This window comes from Pygocentrus nattereri, chromosome 22 (genome assembly GCF_015220715.1).
Source record: "Pygocentrus nattereri isolate fPygNat1 chromosome 22, fPygNat1.pri, whole genome shotgun sequence".
Taxonomy (NCBI): domain Eukaryota; kingdom Metazoa; phylum Chordata; class Actinopteri; order Characiformes; family Serrasalmidae; genus Pygocentrus; species Pygocentrus nattereri.
Window position 1 is genome coordinate 16973036 of NC_051232.1, and position 21595 is coordinate 16994630.

At 39.9% G+C, this 21595-nt stretch overlaps 1 protein-coding gene across 1 annotated transcript; it reads left to right on the forward strand.

Annotated features, from left to right (window-relative positions):
• Positions 1 to 2732: 2732 nt before the first annotated feature.
• On the forward strand, positions 2733 to 20071 carry polr1e (RNA polymerase I subunit E). The gene is made up of 12 exons (XM_017709347.2): positions 2733 to 2887; positions 3196 to 3299; positions 5105 to 5181; positions 7163 to 7248; positions 9485 to 9537; positions 10213 to 10357; positions 11509 to 11619; positions 11825 to 11921; positions 13350 to 13480; positions 15233 to 15311; positions 16633 to 16764; positions 19823 to 20071. Exons 1-12 carry the CDS (start codon positions 2821 to 2823, stop codon positions 19956 to 19958), a joined length of 1218 nt encoding a protein of 405 aa, XP_017564836.1. The 5' UTR covers positions 2733 to 2820; the 3' UTR covers positions 19959 to 20071.
• The last annotated feature ends 1524 nt before the right edge of the window (positions 20072 to 21595 follow it).

The window sequence follows — 21595 nt, forward strand, 5'->3', positions numbered from 1 at the left end:
AACTGAGGTTGTTTTTATTCAGTGACATTTGAATTGTGTCTTATGACATAATGCTGGTATGTAATTTTTTATGTGAAACTCCTCAATAAAAAAAAATATTTAAAAATAATAATAAAATTTGATTCGTTATTTAAAAACGTCCTCGTGGCGTTTCAAGGTGTTCTAAACTCAACCTGCAGATGGCGTCCTTTCCATAAAGCCCACCAAAGCGGGGTTCCACCGATTTGCCTTAAAGCGTCTGCAGATTTAACTGAGATGTAAATGGCAGGAAAACGTACTGAATCACATTTCTTTACAGAGGTGGTGACAGGAAAGGGGTTGCCATGTATACACAAATATAGCCGTTTAATGTACTATCCAAAAGCACAAGTAAACCCAAGTTTACTGTGAAGTATTACTTAATGTAATGATGATAAAATAGTGGTAAACGCCAAAAATATTGAACGCTTCATACATCTGGTTTACCAGCCGTGTGAACAACGCTGACTGAAAGGGTCCATTTACCACACTTAAAGACGAATTCCACCAATTTTTTTGTATAATTCAGTGTTTCTGTGTCACTCAGAGTGGTTTGATGTGAAATGGTTCACCGTAGAGAAACGTACAGACTGTTTGCTGTACAGAGGCGCTGATAGGAAAACACATCACAAATACAGCCATTTCATTCACTACTCGAACCATCGGTGAACCTCTATGTGTCTTTTTATATACACTGCTCAAAAAAATAAAGGGAACACTTAACCACAATATAACTCCAAGTAAATCAAACTTCTGTGAAATCAAACTGTCCACTTAGGAAGCAACACTGATTGACAATCAATTTCACAGCTGTTGTGCAAATGGAATAGCAAGACACACTCAATAAAGGAGTGGTTCTGCAGGTGGGACCACAGACCACTTCTCAGTACCTTTCTGCTTTCTGGCTGATGTTTTGGTCACTGAATGTTGGTGGTGCTTTCACACTCGTGGTAGCATGAGACGGACTCTACAACCCACACAAGTGGCTCAGGTAGTGCAGCTCATCCAGGATGGCACATCAATGTGAGCTGTGGCAAGAAGGTTTGCTGTGTCTGTCAGCATAGTGTCCAGAGGCTGGAGGCGCTACCAGGAGACAGGCCAGTACACCAGGAGATGTGGAGGAGGCTGTAGGAGGTCAACAACCCAGCAGCAGGACCGCTACCTCCGCCTTTGTGCAAGGAGGAACAGGAGGAGCACTGCCAGAGCCCTGCAACATGACCTCCAGCAGTGTGTCTGCACAAACGGTTAGAAACCGACTCCATGAGGATGGTATGAGGGCCCGACGTCCACAGATGGGGGTTGTGCTCACAGCCCAACACCATGCAGGACGCTTGGCATTTGCCAGAGAACACCAGGATTGGCAAATTCGCCACTGGCGCCCTGTGCTCTTCACAGATGAAAGCAGGTTCACACTGAGCACATGTGACAGACGTGACAGAGTCTGGAGACGCTGTGGAGAGCGATCTGCTGCCTGCAACATTCTTCAGCATGACCAGTTTGGCAGTGGGTCAGTAATGGTGTGGGGTGGCATTTCTTTGGAGGGCCGCACAGCCCTCCATGTGCTCACCAGAGGTAGCCTGACTGCCATTAGGTACCGAGATGAGATCCTCAGACCCCTTGTGAGACCATATGCTGGTATGGTTGGCCCTGGGTTCCTCCTAATGCAGGACAATGTTAGACCTCATGTGGCTGGAGTGTGTCAGCAGTTCCTGCAAGATGAAGGCATTGAAGCTATGGACTGGCCCGTCCGTTCCCCAGACCTGAATCCCATTGAGCACATCTGGGACATCATGTCTCGCTCCATCCACCAACGTCACGTTGCACCACAGACTGTCCAGGACTTGGCGGCTGTTTTAGTCCAGGTCTGGGAGGAGATCCCTCAAGAGACCATCTGCCACCTCATCAGGAGCATGCCCAGGTGTTGTAGGGAGGTCATACAGGCACGTGGAGGCCACACACAATACTGAGCCTCATTTTGACTTGTTTTAAGGACATTACATCAAAGTTGGATCAGCCTGTCGTGTGATTTTCCACTTTAATTTTGTGTGTGACTCCAAATCCAGGCCTCCATTGGTTAATAAATTTGATTTCCATTGATGATTTTTATGTGATTTTGTTGTCGGCACATTCAACTTTGTACAGAACAAAGTATTCAATGAGAATATTTCATTCATTCAGATCTAGGATGTGTTATTTGAGTGTTCCCTTTATTTTTTTTGAGCAGTGTACATATAAAATGTATGTAATGTTGATGGTAAATTAGTAAATCGTTAACTTTTGATTTTTTAGCATGACTGGATTAAAATATGAACTTTTTTTGTGAGGGAGCTTTTAGAGGTGGACGCCTGGCTCCTATCCCTACCACTGTAAACAGTTCTGACTCTAAGCATATTTTACGGAGCCCCGCTGGTGACATCCTGTGGGAAAAAAAAACAATGCGTTTGGTAAGGCGTGGGAATGAGATGATTAAGTCGTGGTCATGACTTAGGAAGGCATGGGAACGAGATAGCGGCTTACTAAGTCGTGGCCACGCATTAGGATCTCGCTCCATCGCTTCACTGTGTCGTGGCCACTTCTTAACCATCTCATTCCCACGCCTTACTAAGGATGACACCAGCGGGGCTCCGTAGTATTTCGCACCAAACCACCCTGAATGACCGCGTCTCACCCGTTTGCCTCTGTAGATCTTTTTAAACGCCTCTTTCATGGTTTCCTTCCCCTTTAACTGCACTGAGCCGAGCTGCACCGCAAGGCGGCGCTGTTCAGCAGACGAGCTGTGCGGAGCTTCATCAGTAAACGACAATGGCGACCTGTGTGTGGACGCCGTGTGAAGGAAGAGCTGAAACTGAGGAAGACGGCGCGGTTATTGGTAAGTTTAGTCCCGAAAACTCTTTGACCCCTTTCATCTGTTAGTAGCTGTACGTCTGGGTGACCTGCGGAGTGAAATTCACAGGGTATCGTTATTTGCAGCCACACACGTGGTCCGAGCTTCTAACCCCGGGCTGGAGAGTCGAATCTCTGGCGAGCGCATTGCACGGGGTCTGCATCTGTGTAACATGGCCGAGCCCTAAACCGGGCTTGTGTGGCCACGGTACTCCAGCCGGCTGTCATGTAAGCGGTGTCACTCGATGACACCAGGTCATTCTGCTCTTACACCGACTCGTCTTTGCTTTGCAGTCAAGTTTTCCAACGGACACGTGAAAAATACTGACCAGCTGGACTTCAGGCTCTTCAAGCACATCGATGGGGTCAACCCGAGAAAGAAAAGCAGACGGATTGTGGTAATAAAAAGCTAAGAGAGAATGTAGTGGATGTGTGTGAAAGCACTAGATTCGCACTCAGTGGATGAATATGCTGATTAGTGAGTTCAGGTACTTTAAAGGGCCCATATTTTCCATTTCTCTTCATATAGCTATATGGATCATAACATATAGGTGTACCAAAAACATCATAATGCATTTTAAGTGATCACCTCTATGCCGTAGAACCAAACAGGCTTTTTTGTTACTGTGCCTTTAAGACGTGTGTGTGTGTGTGTGTGTGTGTGTGTGTGTGTGTGTATGTATATGTATATATATATATATATATATATATATATATATATATATATATATATATATATATATATACACATACATACACATTATATGTAGAGCTCTGTTCTGATTGCCCTGTTTTCCACCTCCCTCAAAAAAGCGCTACATTATAATTTTAAGGCGAGTTTCATGAGGCAAATGTAGAATCGTTTGTATGTCAGGGCGGCACGATAAATCAGACTTAGGTAATAGAACAGAGAGATGTCATTACTAGCACAAACCTTTAAGCTCGGTTTATACTTGATGTGCCGCAAAAGTCAAGAGTAGGCATGGCCAAAATGACGTCACACACTCCGCTAAGCGTAAGATGTGCGAGTCTGTCGATTGGTGTGTTGCGTGCACGAAAAAATGTAAAACTAAGCTCCACTGCCGATGAGAACGGCAAGCGGGAAATGAGAACTTGTGAAGAGGACCACCTAAAGCCTGGTTTATAACTGAAGCATTGTGAATGTCGGAAGGGTCCTTTCAACTCAAAGTAGCTGCAGCAAAGGGGAAAACATGCAACACACAGGCTGCTCAGGCTCTACCGTTTCCTACTAGCCAGCTGGGCTACTGAAGCTTCTAACTTACGCCGCCCAGAGCCCTTCAAAATAAGTGTGATGGACAAACTGAACACGGTGCTTAACTACTCGCAATTAAAAGCAAGAACGTTATTTTTTTAAACTTAATACAACCCAGAGTGTCTGACACCACAACGTTTAATAACTAAGCTAAAAAGAAACAGTAACATGTATTTGTTCTTGTGTGTTCTTGTCATTAAATAAATTAAAAAAAAAAATGTATTTAGTTTTGTAAAACAAGCCTTTGAGGTAACGACTTTCTCCTTTCAGTGCACAAAAATGTGCTTGCAGTTCTGATAAAAGTAGTTAATGTACTTCTTTTTATCTTTTCAGAATATGAACTGTGCTTTTGTAATTTTGTATTTTGGTATTTGTTTAGAGAGGGGCTTAAAGTGAGGGTAGTTAGATTTCTGTTTACGCGCTCCAAAAAAGTCAAATCTGCACTTACGTCACACCAAGCCAGAGACACGTTATTTTAGTAGCAATTTATCACTTTTTATATCTGTATCGTGATATCCGACAGATTTATCCAACATCAGACTTTATCTTTTTTAACACAACTTTGAATAAGGGCCACAGTGATGCCAGTGGTTAACTAGAGAGGTATAAGGCGCCTGGATGTGGAGCACAGGAACTGCGTTCTCTAGATGGATGGTGTTCAACTCATTCCGAGGGTATCAGATGGGAGTTACGTTTGTGATCCAGAACTAATCATCCAACATCAGTACCTGACCTCACTAATGCTCTTGTGGCTGAATGCAGTCAAATCCTCACAGCAAACATCTAGTGTAACACCTTCCCAGATAAAACACTGGATGAGCGTGTAAACTGTTAGGAGAGCTGTGTGACAGAAAAGCTTTTGTAAGAGCAGAGAGGTCAGTAGGAATGTTGCTTGTATTTTGTCATTTTTGTATGTATTTTGTGTTCTAGGCTGCAGAGTCTGACAGACTGGCCTATGTTGGAAGCAACTTTGGATCGGGTTCCTTACAGTGCAACAACCTCTGCAGGTATGTGTAGACAGCGTTCACAAGACCTGGAAGGAGCGTCCTGTGGCTGTATTGTTGACGTTCCCTGAGAATAATGTGTAATGACAATGCCAACTATGGCTTCCAAGTCAAGATGTCGAGAGAGTCAGTGGGGTCGGAGGTGTTGATCCGTGCCAAATTGAAAAGTTATATTTGAGTTCTGATTGTGTATTATTGCCTACGAAAACCTATCCTAACATCCACAGTTAGCTTGTGGCAGCATACGGATCACAGAAACTAAAAGCATGCAAATGGCTGGAATCATTCGTTGGCTGGAGAGTTAGCTTTAGTTCATCTGTGGAAAAGCATTGTGATTGCAAAAACAGTAACAGTTGATGTTCGGTGGGATTGATCAGTGTTGACATTTTTATATCGATCACAATTTAGGAGAGTGCAGTTTTGAAATCGCAAGGGCTGCAGTTCATTTGAATTGAAAGCCGGTGTTAGCAAAAACATTAAAGTTTTAAGAGTGGTAGTTGAAGAGCCTGTAGATAAGTTAGGCCAATCAAGGGAAACCAAACCTCTGTGTGTTGTGACTTCACGACCACAGCTTGCTGGCAGTTTGGCACACTACTTTAAAGGGTCGAGCTTTAACCCAGAAAAGGCAGATATTCTGAACTGCTTGGCCAAACAAAACAGGCCTGAACCTTAAACCTTACAGATAATAATCACAATTTAAATTGTAGTTGCAACATCAGTCAGAAAATCGCAGTTAGATATTTTCAGTCATCGGTGTCAACATTTAAGTGATCAAGAGCAAAGCTACAAAATTCATCCGTCACATATCTTTGTGTGTGACAAATTGATGAGAGCAGACTTGGTATGGAGAGAGAGCTGGAAAGCTTGGAAAGTTTGTTTTTGGTGTCCATAGATCTCTCTTGAATTAGCTCAGCTCTTCAGCCTCACAATATCAGACAGCCAGGATGCTATAAAAGCTTTATGGCTGTGTGTCTGTTACTACGGCCATGAGCCGAGCAAGTCCACCATGGCTATATTTTATGTCAGGATGCTTTATTAACAGTGTACAAACAGTCGCTCTGTTAGTGTTACTGTTGCTACCTGGCCAGGGAAATGTCAACAATATGGCGGTGGTTTCAAGCCTGATGTCAAACAGATATTCTGTATAAAATGTGACCATTTGCTTGTATTTTGCATAAATACACTGTATGTCCAAATGTTTGTGGACACCCCTCTTTATTTGAGAATTCAGTTGTATTGAGGTACTCCTTTAGCTGACACAGGAGTTCTAGTGCACACACAGCTTTTATAGTCTCCATAGAAAAGCATTGACAATAGAACAGGATGCTTTGGAGTAGCTACATGTAAGGCTAAGGACACAGTGTCCAGTGCCAGGTGGAGGGGTAAAGCCACCCAGCATTGAGCTTTGGAGGAGTGGAACTGCGTTCCCTAGAGTGATGGGGCACCACCCACTTCATTTGGGATAAGTTGGAGTGGAACTAATCATACAACATCAATATCTGACCTCGCCTAATTCTCCCACTACTGAATGCAATCAGATCCTCACAGCAACATTCCGAGATTTAGCGTGAAGCCTTCCCAAAGAGTAGAGACAGTTACTGCAGCAAAGGGGGACGATCTCCTTCTTGATTTTGGAAGAAACATTTGATCAGCTGGTGTCCACAAATGTTTGGCCATATAGTCTATGTACAAGTTGTTAAGGACATTATTGTGAAGGCATATTAGTACCTAGGCTTTCGGCTAATTACTCTAGCTGATGTTGGCTTGGTCCAGAAACCAAGTAAATTCCTCTGACAAGTTAATATGTTGACAAGCAAACATGTTGATTTTAATTATGCTGAAGTTTTAAATAACTTTAATTCCCTCTGGATCACTCTGCTGTACTCGAGAGGTTCAGTAGCCATGGGTTGAACAGTTTCTTGGTTTGGTGGAGTGGTCCTTAAAATGCTCCAGCAGTTTCTGAAAGGCCTATTATTCTTCACAGGTATTTTGTGGGGGTTTTGGACAAACAAACCATGGAGATGAAAGTGCAAAGAGCCCAGATTTTCAACCTGCAGCCCAGTATACCAGGTATACATACATCACTGGTTGAAAAGATGAGGATCGTTTGACAAAACAGGATTACTTGGTTAGCTAGACAATTTACTCCCAAAGAAGAGGAAGGGTCATTCATTTGGTTTCCCTGTGGTGTGTTAGACATTCTTAAGGGACTTTTTTAAAATAAAAAATTCACTCACCAGTCCATACAGTCTAGATATGGAAACTAAGCTGCAAGTACAGGGAGGTTTGAATTCGTTACTTTTGTGATGTCACAAAAGCCAACCGCCTGTGTCCACCTACAGCAGTTTCTCATGTTGAGGAGTCTTTGAGCCTTTTTTAAAGGAGGCAGCGATCATCTCCACTTATGCTGTTTGTGTAGATTTATGTTGCTGAACTCATTCATTTTTACTTCTTCTCATTATTAGTGATTGTGCATTGCTTTAACACTTATCTGATTCATATTCTTCTTCTTTTTTTCATATTTTTCTGCTGGATTTTTGTCCACTAACTTGCTCCACAGTTTTTGAGATATTGAGACCTTTCCTACTTCGGAATGTTTGGTTCGATTGGGAACAGTGTGCTTGTATACAGCTTTCTAATCCAATGTTCGGTGCGTCATTTTTTTTCCCCCATCCCCTGTTCCCCTAAAGGGTCCCATGCATTTTCTGTAACATGTAGCTACCACTCAGCAACTCCCTAAGAACAACTTAATAAACACCTTGTACACCGGCAACAATTTAAGCAACCGCATGGGATACCATAGCAACTGCCTAGCAACACCTTAACAAGCACCTCAGATACCATAGCAACCACTTTCCAACCACCTGGATATCATAGCAACTACCTAGCAACCACCTGGAATACCCTAGCAACTGTGTGGCTACTAATAACAACTGCTCAGCAACACCTTAGCAACCATCTGGGATACCTTAGCAGCCACCTAGGATACCATAGTAACCAACTAGCAAGACCATAACAACCATTATCAAATCGCTTAAGCTGTGCAGTCACTCTGCATTTTCTTCAGGGAATGCACTATTATTATTTTATTATTGTTGTTAAGTTGTTTCTGACTTTGTCCATATGGTCGCCAGTGTTTCCCCAGAATATTTTGTGATCTGTTGGGTCTTCAGGCTTGAATTCCTGGTTTATGATGCCTCCAATTGAATCAGTCTGTCTTGTAGCTGGTCATCATTTTCCTCTTTTTCCTTCAACACTTCCGAGCATAACGGTTGTTTCTAATGAACTGATTCTTCTTAGAATATATCCAAGATAAAAGCTCCTCAGTTTGGTTATTTGGGCTTCGAGTGAGAATGGAGGCTTGATTTATTTGAGAGTTTATTAGTTTGCTTTCTTTGCCATTCAAGCGACTCTCAGAAGTCTTTGCCAGCACCAAATTACAAAGGCATCTATATCTTTCTTGTTTCACTGGTTTACTGTTAGGCTTTTACGTCCGTAAGGAACCACAGAAATATCCTGGACAGTTGTGACATTTGTAGAGACGAATCGTTGCATTTGAAGATCTTTTCAAGCTTCTTTTGAGATCCTTCTTCCGATCTGTTGTGCCAATCTGAATTCATTTCAACTCAACCATCCCTCATCTCTGTCCCTGTTTTTGTTACTCTGCCTTTTAAGACCAACACATGTAAATGAGCTCTGTTCTGATTGGCTTATGTGTATTGTAACTAGTCATTAAAAAGGGAGTCTGAGCCCTTGAAATGCCCTTACTTTGAATGAATGGGCAGAGCTAAACTGCTATAGACTGTGTATAGGACGATATTCTCGAGATGTATTGTTTTTTTGTGCCATCAAAAAACTGTGATTTCAAATGGGCTTTACTTTCCATATATTGACTGTATGGACTGGGTATGTTTTGAAATATTAGACATGTTTACATACCACATCAAACTGCTATTTCTAGAAAGTTAACTTAGTTTTCTGTGACACCGAGGCCTTTGAGATATAAAGAGCTTGCAAAATCATTATATGAAAATTAATAATAGTTTTTGGTACATAAAGCCAAAAAAACATCATACAAAAGAATAGTGTATTTGAAAATGATAGGGTCTTAATGTGGGATCTTTAGCTTTATCATATCACATAACATTTATTATATACATTTGTGGTTATTATTGTGTAATGTCATTGTCTTTGGCCTAATGAATGGGAGGATATGAATGATTCATTTCCATGAGCACTGCTGTTTCATTGTTTCCTGCTAAAGACTAGATTTAAAAGTTATTCTGGTTTTGTCTGATCTTCCCAGGAGAAACTGTAGTAAATGATGACAAAAATGAGACCAAATCCTACAGACAGAAGGTGAGACTGTTTCTGAACTTTGAAGTTTATATGTAGCAAAACACAACAGAGGAGTTGCTTTTGCTTTCTTAAGACTGAAGTTAAAATAGGTTGAAGATAAATTGTTAATATCAAGAAAACCTTCCTGTATTTATTCTGTATTTATTTATTCTGTACCTATTCAACCTCTTAAACTCTTTAAAAAGTGCTGAAATATTTTCTTAACCCAAGTATAACTTCACACTTGTCTTAGAATGTAAGAGCTGACAAAGCAAGCTCTAAAACTGGTTATTACCCGTATTAGTTAAATAATTGTTTAAAAAAATATTTAAAAACATGCTTATAATAGGTTCAAATAGACCAAGATTTTCCTGTTGACTCACTGAGTGGGTAGAACTGAATAACCAGTTAAACAGAAATAGCAGTTCATTCAAATTAAAAATGTCTTTTAAGGTAAAGGGTAAACTTCGTATAATATGATATCGATGGTGTATATGATTAATAACCTATAGGCTTTCTCAGGAAAACGACTTAAGCCTTTATTACTAGAATATTTGGCGAACTTAGTGTTGACATTTTTTATAGAAGAACTTTTTTTTTCTTAGTTTTTCATCAAATCCAGCCCCTTGATCCTTGATCAGGAGGTTTTGTAGAAGAAGCCCTGATGTTTTGTTTCTGTTATTGTTGTCATTGTAGGTGGATGATCTCATTGAAGCATTTGGCACGACTAGACAGAAACGTGCTTTAAGCTCTAGACGACTGAACGAGGTTGGAAATGAGACTCTGCAGAAGGCTGTGGACCGTGCCGCCGGCAATGTGATAGATCAGAAAGGCCTGGAAGGTAAACGCATACATTTCTTACACATTTAGTCAAGAGCTCAATCAGAATCAGCAAATGATGGTAGTAAATTGGGGAGGGGGGCGGAGGGGGGAGTGGGGGTGGGTTGGTACTCGAACAGACCACTGTATAGTGATACCCATATCAGCATTGTACCCCAGGTAACAATCTACCTCTGATACCCAATCCAGCATTGTACCACCACGCAGTATTACCAAATTAAACACCAAATACCAGCACCAAATGAAATTCACTGTGATTCAGTCTTCTATGACAATGAATAATTAATTACACCAGAGCAGCCACGTAGCAACACCATAGCAGCTACCAAGCCACTACCTAGTAACTGCATAGCAACAACCTAGTAACCACTTGGGAATACCAGAGAAACAACCATAGAAAACAGCAACAGCCTAGCAGGAAGTTGGAAACAGTTAAGCTTGGTTGTGGTTGGTTAGCGTAGTGGGTAACACCTCTGCCTTCTACACTGGAGACTGGGGTTCAATGCCCTGCCTGGGTAAGCACCCTACACTATACCAATAAGAGTCCTTGGGCAAGACTCCTAACACTACTTTCGCCTACCTGTAAAAAATTCTCAGATTGTAAGTCACTCTGGATAAAACTGTCTGCCAAATGCCATAAATATAAGCTGTGCAAACACGTTTTTAGCTAAACGTGAAAACTTGTAAAGGCACTGTTCATCACCACTGGCTTAAGTAGTGTTCAGTGGGGTAAATTAGCCTCAGTTAACCAAATCAGTATTATTGGGCTTAATAATTACATTGATAATTGCATTAAAATGTCCAAGTCAGATTTTTTTTTCTTTGCTTTTTTTGAAATCAAAAATGCAGCATGTAAACATTAATAAAATTTAAAACACTACTCAACTAATTTTGACTTTGTGATGATCAGGCCAGGCTGCTTTTTGATGGAGGCACAGTAGAGGTCAGCCAATCAAAACATGAATCATTTACATAGATCAGTCTTAAAGGCGCAGTAACTAAAACAAAATAAATTTTAAGGGATTTAAAGGGATAAGGAGAGGTTAAAAATAATCATGTAAAAATAAACGCATTGTTTTTGATATATAAAACTGCATTAACATATTAAAATTTGTGCTTCTGTGGCACGTTTTCTCTCTCTTTCCCTCTCAGTGCTGCAGCAAGAGGTGGCAGATTCAGAAGCTCAGACAGAAGTCGCTCTCTTCCTCCCACCTTTTAACAAGAACGCGGATAAGCGTGAAGACGTTTACCCCTTCAGTGGCCGTATCCTTCCTCTGACTAACAGATCACTGTGTCTGCAGTTAAAAACCTTGTCATGGGCTTTGTCGCTATAGGCCTGTTGGCTGGTACATAAGCTCCTGTGTTTTAAGAGTGGCATGTTAAAGCTGCTGTAAGCAATATTTAGAAAACCTGTCATTCTGTGTTTGCTGAGTGACTGCTGGTCAGGAGGACCTTAACTTTGTATTAGTCTTGTCTCCACATGAGTTGGATGCACTTAAGCAGGCTGGGGAAAAGATGGCTGGACTGACCTCCGAAGACCTTCTGAAAATGAGAAAGGACAGCAGGTGAGAGGATATTTTGGCAGATATTTTTGGTGGCCATCGTGATACTGTCACAGATTGACATGTCTACTTGTTAAGCCAGCCCAAGACATGATGCAACTAGTTGCCTGCAGTCTGAGCATCTTTACAGTTACATAAAGTAATTAAAAAATAATCAGTAGTAGCTTGTATTTTTGGTAAACTGCATGGTTCTCACTATAAAGTCATCCATGAGGTGTAATTTATATATTTTTATATTTATATGGGTTCTGTACTATATATTTGTCAAGTCTTTGAAAATCAATGTTTAAGTAGCCGTTATTTTTATAACCTGCTTGATGTTTCACTCATTTTTGTCCTGAAAGCACAAGTTCATCACGGAGTGTTTCTCCGTCTCCTCTTTTATAATGGTTTATCCTTTGCATCCTACATTAATCTGAGCTCTGTGCAAAATTAGGGTAGAATTTAGCTACAAAAATCATGTTAAAGAATAGAGGAGAATAAATGGTGGCACAAGCAGCTGATTAAACAGCTGTTAACAGTAGCTGGCTAGTCACAACTGGTGACAACTGTTTGCTCTGAGAAATTCACATTTGTTGTTCTGGTTTAGGAAACTGACAAAATGAGATCTTAAGTCAAAATCTTGTCTCCTTTCCAACCGCCCAGTAAAGCATCTTCTGTTTCTCTGGCACTGGTCTGGTGAAATGAGTGGTTTGAAAGTATGATGTTCTCATATGATGCATTATTTGCATTTTTATTGGTCGATGAAACTTGCATCGAAGTCGGAATTCTTGAGTTTCAAATAAGTTGCAGGATGCTTTAACGTACGCATTTTAAAAGGAATGTAGTTTTGTGTAGATTTCACAGCTGAGTTGCATGAAAGTTTTACTGTGTAAAGCCAGCATTAAAGGTTAAAAATACTATTAATACTTTTAAGTACTGAGAAATTCTTAAAGTAACTCTGTTAGGGGTGTAAAGATGCATTGATTCAATTCTGTTGCATAAACTTTATAATGTTGGAGCCCATCGTAATGGATTACAATGAAATTCCGTCAAGTATGCACGCACAAAACAAAACTTTTGGGGCTTTTTTTTAATGCTTTGTGTGACTTTTTTTTTTTTGTATTTACTGTCTATATTCCATTATATTTCATTGAACTCTTGGCTGCCTTGCACTGTGCTTCATTCAAAAAGTAGTTTGGGCTGAAACACTCCTTACAACTTTAGTGTAAATGAGCTGGGCTTAACAGTGAATTCAAAGCAGGCTGTTTTTATAGCTTAGTGTGAAGTTTCTATATGGGCCCTTTACAGAATTGTAATTAAATTTAATCTTGTAAGGTCAGAAATGTACATCCCAAGAAAATGATCAATATCTGATCTAGAAAAAAAAATTGGTCCGATTACCAAGCTCTAAAACTGCAGTCCCATGGAAACTGTCTGTGTGTTCTGTAGTCCAGAGACTGTGCTGAGGCTTTTGGAGTGCCTGCCCAAAGACCCTGAAGCTCGAAACAGACAGGCTTGCTGCGCCTGGTACCTGCTGTTCCTCATCAGACTTGCCCAGCAGAAGAAACTGTACTACAAGCGTGAGTACTGAGACTTACAGCGATTGTGCATTAACTAAGTTTTTTTGGACATGCAAACAATGATGCCTGAATATACATCTGAATGATTTTGTTGATTTTTGAATAGGTTTTTGGTAATCTTTTGCAATTTAGATGACCAAATTCCCATTACTGCAGCATTTGGAGATAAATCTGTAAATTATGTTGGATTTTATTCCTAAGCTTTTTCCATCCACATCCTGTGTAACTTTAACTGGCGATCAGTTTTTTCCTTCTCCTGTAATGTAACAAGTTTGTATTGTAACTAATTTTCAGCTGTTTGTTCATCCTATCATGGAAATTTTTAAAACTTTAGAAAGGGCAGAAGGAATTTAACAACTACTGAAAAAAAAAGAAAAAATGGAGATATAACGACAATGACGGAATGCGCTGGCTGTGTTTACATGCAGATATTTTTGCCAGTCTGATTAAACACATTCCAATTACTGATGAACACTTGAGGTGTTCATATGCTTGCTCTACTCAACAATGGTGAAAAGTAATCTGATCCAAAATTACATGCACGCGTAGAGCACCACTTAGCACTTCACGTGTATTTATTAAAGAAGGCCGAGAGGAAGACGTTGTGTTCCGAGACACATAAGCTGGACGCCCGTCCCACCTCCGTCTTTTAAAGTTCAAAGTATAACCTTTGTCTCCTCTGCAGACCAGTTTCTGCTCCCGCCACGTTGAACGTTATAAACTATTACACGATTATTACAGTATGATACAAATGCTCATAGAGTCGTAGAGCTCAAGGTTTTGCCCTTCAAATTCATAAGATCTTAATCCAGCCCAGCATCTGTTAAATGTGCTGGAACAACTAGTCCGAGCCATGGTGGCTCAACCGCACAATTTATAGGACTGAAAGGACATGCTGTTAATGCCTTTTATACCAGATACCACAGGGAACTTTCAAATGCCTTGTAGAGTTCATGGCAGGTCAGAGCTTTTTGGCAGAGAAATTCGTTTTTTTGCAATTTTATCTCATTATCGCAATATCAACAAATATTGTGGTTTTTCTTTATGCTTATGCCATAGAACATTTTGTTGTCTTGTTGTCTTCATTTCCTTCCTTTCACAGTTAACAATAATGCAAACTGGGTTTTTGCAGTATTGTGATAATGAGAAATGAAATGATAAATGCAAAACAAATTTAAAAAAGAAGGAAAAATGACTCCATAAACATTTTTATATTATTATTATTATTATTAAGTGCGATCAAGTTGTTTCTGACTCCTGGCAGCCATATGGTTTTGGTTTCTCCAGAATGAGGTCTGTTTGGTTCTTCAGGCTTCCGAATGGCTGGTTCATGATTCCTCTGATTTTGTTCATCCATCTTGTAGCTGGTCATTCTCCTCTTCTGCTATATTCAACTCTTTGAAACACAATGTTTTTCTCCAATTAATTGATTCTTCTCAGAATATGTCCAAATTAAAGAGAGCTTCAGTTTGGTTATGTGGGCTTCGAGCGGGAGGTGAAGCTTGATTTGTTCCTGGATCCATTCGATTTTTTTTCTTTTCTGTCCAAGGTCCCCTTAAGTCTTCGCTAACACAAGGACAAATGCATCTAGTTTTTTCCTGTCTTGCTTGTTTATTGTCCTGATTTCACATCCATTGAGAATGAGAGAAGACTCTAGCCTGCTGTACCATATAGAACTTTAATTGATGTACTGATGTAATTGATTGTGATTTAATTGATATTTGTCTGCTTTTGTGTTTTTATTTCTTTAAGTTGATGAGGACGACTGTCCACGACTCATCTACAATAAAGTACGGAAAATCTTCACAGTGGACACGTTTGCTAAAGGAAGGTTTGTGCATTAGAATTCAAACATAACTGACTTTTATCAGAGCTAAAAAAAATTTCTGAAGAGATCCTGTAAGATTCCTTGTTTTAATTTAATATGACTCATATCATAAAAGACTGCAGTATTGTATATATTGTATAGTCTGACAGTAAAAATTAGGGCCAGACTTTTTAGTTATACTTTTTACTTATTAGTTATTTTTAGTAGCAAAAATAATTACATATCCTCTAAAGAAAAGGAATACAGTTTTATGCATAACTGCGCTTTATGTGCTGAATTTAACTGGAGAGAAACAAAACATTAAATGTTTCCTGTGCAAAAATGTATTGCACATTTTAATATACTGTAAATCTTAAAGCTGCACTACGCAAGTTATTTCCTTTGTCAGAATTAACCAGCATTACTAAGTCTGGAGCACTGCTGCGAGTTGAATTTTGTGGTAATTTTCCAGGCCACATACGTCTTTATGTATTAACGTCATGTACACAGATCTCACATGCAAAACACACCATTGTTTTTGTGACCTCACAAAAACCAGCTAATTTTATATACCCACCTATTCAGCCAACAGCAGTTTAATTCTGCCCATTCATGCTAAACTTATAAGGAATGTTTCAGCTCCGACTACTTTTAATGGAAATCGCAGTACAGGCCAACAGAACAGAGCTGATTTACATACATCAACTTTTTAGTGCAACCTGTTTCATTTCAAGGATGAGGAGAATTTGAAAAATAGTCATGTGAAAGTGAATAATGCTTGGTTTTGGTATGTCAATCTACACAAACATCATAAATGGATTTTGGAGTGGGTGAGGGGAAGTAAACGAAAAATGTATGAAACACCCTTTGACACATTTATTCAGTTTCAGTTCACTTAAGAAGTGTCAATAAAGCACTGTTAAACAGAATCTATTTGGGTATGAAAATAAAATGGAAAATGATGTGCCAGTATTATAATTTATTGGAATTTCCATAAATGTCTGAACCCGGAGATCCCTCGGTAATAATGGGTCTTCTTTATATTAATGTTGTGGTTGATACAGTGCGTTTAGTGTGGCGCCTGTCGTATAACACCGACACATCCAGGCCACGACCTTTCAATCTGGCTGTCAATAGTAATCTGAAGACTTTAAACTAGATGTTATTCCAAACAATTTCAGCCAGATCACTTACAAATTGCATTTCACAACCTATTCTGATCAAAATAGTCCAGCTCTATTTGTGCTACAGACGGTCCACAAATTTTTATTCACTATTTTTTTTGTAAAATGACTTACAAAGTGACTTCTCTTTCTCACTTTCTTTCTGCTTCTCCCTTTCCCAGAGTGAAAAGCACAGTGTCCGCTTCCATGCAAGTAAAGTTAGCCTCCCATTGCCTGGCTCTGCTGCTGCACATGGGCGACCAGACGGCAAACCTCACACTCCTACACAGAGACCTGAATATCAGTGAAAGGAAGTAAGTTGCTCTTTTTCACACATACAGAGTTATAATTTATCCCCTCTGTCGTGAAACCAAATGTCTCTCCTCTCTTTTTGTTCATCAGTCATTCTTATTGTATTTCCACCAGTGATTTTGAAAGCTGCATAAAGCTGCCCATCATCAGGGGTTAGAACTTTAAATCAATAGTTTAGCAATAAGATCTACAAATTTGCATTTTTCCCTTTTACCCCAAATGGAGTTGATCAATCAAGGCATACTTATTGACCTAATTTGCTTCTTTAGTTGTGCACTAGAGGAACAAGTGAACACCTTATGTAGCTCATACATAATCCCAGTTTATACCACCAATTGGCAGTTTACCAGCTGCATGCTTCGTTTCACTTCATGTCAGATTACAAAACATTCGCTAAATAAAATCCATGCTAACCCTACAAGATGCTGAGAAATTAGTTCATTGGACATGAAAACTCATTAAAAGTGCAAAAGGCAACAAGTTCATAAAACAATCAGGTCCGACAGTTTTGTTCCCATGAGAAAACTGTAGTGATGTTAAACTGAAGTAGACTGAAATTAAAGAGCTATCGCTGTGGCATTAGTAAGTTTATTGAGTACAAGAACTCTCGCTTGCCATACCGAGAACAAAAGGCCACTTATTCATAAAATTTGTGCAGGTGGTCAGACGAAATCAGTGAGTTCTAGGTTTCAGACAAAAACTAAAGTTGATTTTCTTGCTTTCTTATAATGATAATTTGCATGTTAATTTTTCACCCCTCACATTTCTGCAAATATTTTATCATCTTTTCATGGGGTGGTGACACTGTAGAGATGAAACTTGTATATAACTTAAAGTAGTCAGTGTACAGCTCGTATAGCAGTGCAGATTTACTGTCCTCTGAAAATAACACACGGCCATTCATGTCTAAATAGCTGTCAAGACAAGTGAGTCCACCTCACAGTGAACATGTGGAAATTGTGCCCAGTTGTGTCTTGTACCTCCCTGGTGTCATGTGACTTGTTAGAATGGGGAGCAGGGCTGTTAAATTTGGTGTTTTGGGTACAATTCTCTCATACTGGACACTGGATATTCACCATGGCACTTCAAGGCAAAGAGGATGTGAGAATAGAATAGAATTGTTTCTCTCAACAAAGATGACCTAGACTATAAGAACATTGCTAATACCCTGAAACTGAGCTATAGCACGGTGGCCAAGGTCATACAGCGGTTTTCCAGGACAGGTTCCACTTGGAGCAGGCCTCGCCAGGGTCGACCAAAGAAGTTGAGTCCACGTGTTCAGCGTCATATCCAGAGCCTGGTTTCAAAAAATAGACACAAGTGCTGCCAGCATTGCTGCAGAGGTTGAAAAAGTGGGAGGTCAGCCTGTCAGTGCTCAAACTATACGCCGCACAATGCATCAACTCAGTCTGCGTGGCCATCGTCCCAGAAGGAAGCCTCTCCTGAAGCTGATGCACAAGAAAGCCCGCTTCAAACGGTTTGCTGAAGACCAGCAGTCCAAGAACATGTGTTAGTGGAACTATGTCCTGTGGTCTGATGAGACCAAAATAACTGTTTGGCTCAGATTTTGTCCAGCATGTGTGGCGGCGTGTACCAAGGCAACTGTCTCTTGCCTACAGTCAAACGTGGTGGTAGCATCATGGTCCGGGGCTGCTTGAGTGCTGCCGGTACTGGGGAGCTGCAGTTCATAGAGTGAAACATGTACAAGCATGTACTGTGATATTCTGAAGCAGAGCATGATGCCCTCACTTGGCAACTGACAACTGCCTTGCTGAGGTGATGGACTAGCCAAGTATGTTTCCAGATCTAAACCCAATTGAGCACCTGTGTGGCATCCTCAAGTGGAAGGAGGAGGAGCGCAAGGTGTCAAACGTCCTGGAAGAAGATTCCAGTAGCAACCTGTGCATCTCTGGTGAATTCCATGCCCAAGGGGGTTAAGTTAGTGCTAGATAATAATGGTGGTCACACAACATTGACACTTTGAGCACAATTTGGACATGTTCACTGTGAGGTGGACTCCCTTGTGTTGCCAGCTATTTAGACATTAATGGCTGTGTGTTGAGTTCTTTTCAAAAGACGGTAAATCTGTACTGCTGTACAAGCAGTACACTGACTCCTTAAGTCATATCCAAGTATCATTTCTATAGTGTCGTCCCATGAAAACATATATAATAAAATATTTGCAGAAATGTGAGGGATGTACTCAAGTTTGTGAGATACTGCTTAGTATTTGGTAATGTTTTCTGATTCCCCCTTAATGTACCACAACAGATAATGTGCAAACTTTACAATGAACATGAATGCCATGTTCATAATTAAAAATGTTGAATTTCACTGAAAGGTGGCAAGTTTGCCTTTTGGGGTTTTGGTGGATTTTGCCAAAGCACCATAAGTTTCAGAGGTTTTCCCCAGACCTGTATTCTTATTCATTATGAAATCACATGTGGCTATGTGAGACTAAAATACACACACACGCACCAGCTGGCCACTTCATTAAATACATGTACTTGTTTTTACACCATTGTATTTGGTCTACCCACCGTATTGGGGCATTTTCGTTTAATAGCTCAAGGGTAGAAACTGTTCTTGAACTTGGAGCTTCTGGCTTGACTAGGTGGACCAACAAGGTTGGTGTGTCTGAGTGTTTAAAATTGTACCTGCTCTGTGGTGGTCCTGACCATTGGAGAACAGGGTAAAAAGGGGCATACAAAGTATGCAGAGAAACGTGTGGACTAGTCTGTAATTGCAGAACTACAAAAGTGCTCCTATATGGTAAGTGGAGCTGATAAAGTAGATGAAAGGAGGTGGACTTTATGAAGTGGGTGGTAGCAGCGTGTGTGTGTGTATATGTGTGTGTGTGTGTGTGTGTGTATGTATGTGTGTGTGTGTGTGTATATATATATATATATATATATATATATATATATATATATATATATATATATATATATATATATATATATATATATATATATATATAAAAATTACACGCACACTATTTTTATACATATAGATATGCAGTTAAATACAAAGCAAAAACATGTACATTTCTGTTTATAGGATGCTGGAGGTGGCTAAGGCCATGGGGCTTACACTCTCCCGCCCACAGGAGGAACACAGAATGGCTTTTTTGGAGCTTCCACTGGTTCGCTACGATCGCCACCCTGAAGAGAGAAAACGCAAGAAGATGCAATAAACTCTATAGTAGTTGACTGTTTTGAAGTTGTTTAGTTTTGCAATTAAAGGGACGTTTTAACAGAACTATTCATGTATATGTGTCCCCATTAAACTATGGTTAATTTGTGTTCACATGTTGGCTTTCTTAGAACTGCAAGGTCACTTAAAAAGCCACGTTCATAAAGCAGGTAATAGTGGCCCAAATCTGATTCTCTCGCCAAATCCCATTAGATTGTTTGGCTGTTAGGTCGCATTTCTGACGGTTCTGACGGCTGAGAGCTGGACTTGTCACCCAAAATGCATTCTAGCTCTTTGTAAAGAGGGCATGTTGAATGGTTCATTTTCTTGGTTTCTTTAAACGTTTTCAGACTTTTGAAATTTTCTTTGACAATGCAGCCTCATTCCCTTTGTTAGGCCATTTATTTTAAAATCTTTTCCAACGCTGGATAAGTGTCTTCTAATTTTGTTTGTAAAGAAACATCACCCCATATGTTTGAGGTCTCTGCAGCATGAAATTTGGTGAATGTTGATTTGTTGGATTGATGTAAAAGTCAGTGTTCAGACCATATGTGTCGGGCTTCAGTCCTTGCAGGCCAAAACACTGCCTTCATGAACTGAATTCACAGCGTTAGATAAGGGTAAAAGCTAATCTCCACATTATTTTGAGCTGGAAGAAGCCCAGTTTGGCATGGCTGGTTTAGACTGAATCACATTGCTGCATATTGGATACATATTAAATTTCAGTACCGGGTATGGAGAACGTCCCATAATCAGAATCGAAAATGTCAGATTCAGTGTTTTTTTGCTGCCACGCAGACAAAACATCTGCGTTACAGATGCAGGAAAAGATGGGATTTGGCCCACTTTTACCTGCTGTGTGAACAAAGACAAAGTAAAGGCTGTTATTTGACCTATAAGCAATGCTAATTATTCATTACTATGATACAAACAGCCAGGAGTGTCACATAATTCCCCAGGCTAAACTGGCAGACAGAAACACTGAATATGCAGGGGGGATTTAGTAAGTTTTGCATTCAAATGAGCCAATTTCTTCTGATATATGCAAAAGCATGAACAAGGATCTTCCTTGTAAGTAACCAAGCTCCCTCACTTTATCCACTTATGTGTGCACCACACAAAGACAGATGGCAGCAGGTCCTGCCTTATATATCTATAATCACTTTTATTATCAGTTTCAATGGTAGAGTGATTGTTGTTAAATAAAATTGGGAAAATGATTCTGGGTTCCGATTATCAGGCACAGGTTATCTTAGATTAAAGTGGACTTGAATCGCATGTTCCATGCATACTGTGACACATTTCTGAATGAGGGTATCTGTGCTAGTTAAGGGTTTTCACTTCACAACAGGCTGGTGCAAAGGTGGCAGTGAAATGTGATATTCATTATTATTTTTCTTCACCCGCTAGTGCATGGTGGCATAATAAAGAAGACATTTTAGAGAACATGTTCATGAAAGATTTCAGAAAAACAAGAATTATCATTAATTGATATGATGAATTGTGCTAATATGAACCAAGAACATGAACCAAAATTAAAAAAAAAAAAGTTAAATTTCCAGCTGACTAAAAGATTACATTAGAAAGATACACACTACATGGCCAAAGTATGTGGACACCTAACAATGAGTTGTTGGA

Coding starts and splice junctions, on each gene's coding strand:
- polr1e (XM_017709347.2), top strand. CDS start 2,821: ATGGCGACCTGTGTGTGGACGCCGTGTGAAGGAAGAGCTGAAACTGAG. Junction 7,249..9,484: donor CCTGCAGCCCAGTATACCAG/GTATACATACAT, acceptor TGATCTTCCCAG/GAGAAACTGTAGTAAATGAT. Junction 11,620..11,824: donor CGTTTACCCCTTCAGTGGCC/GTATCCTTCCTC, acceptor ACTTTGTATTAG/TCTTGTCTCCACATGAGTTG.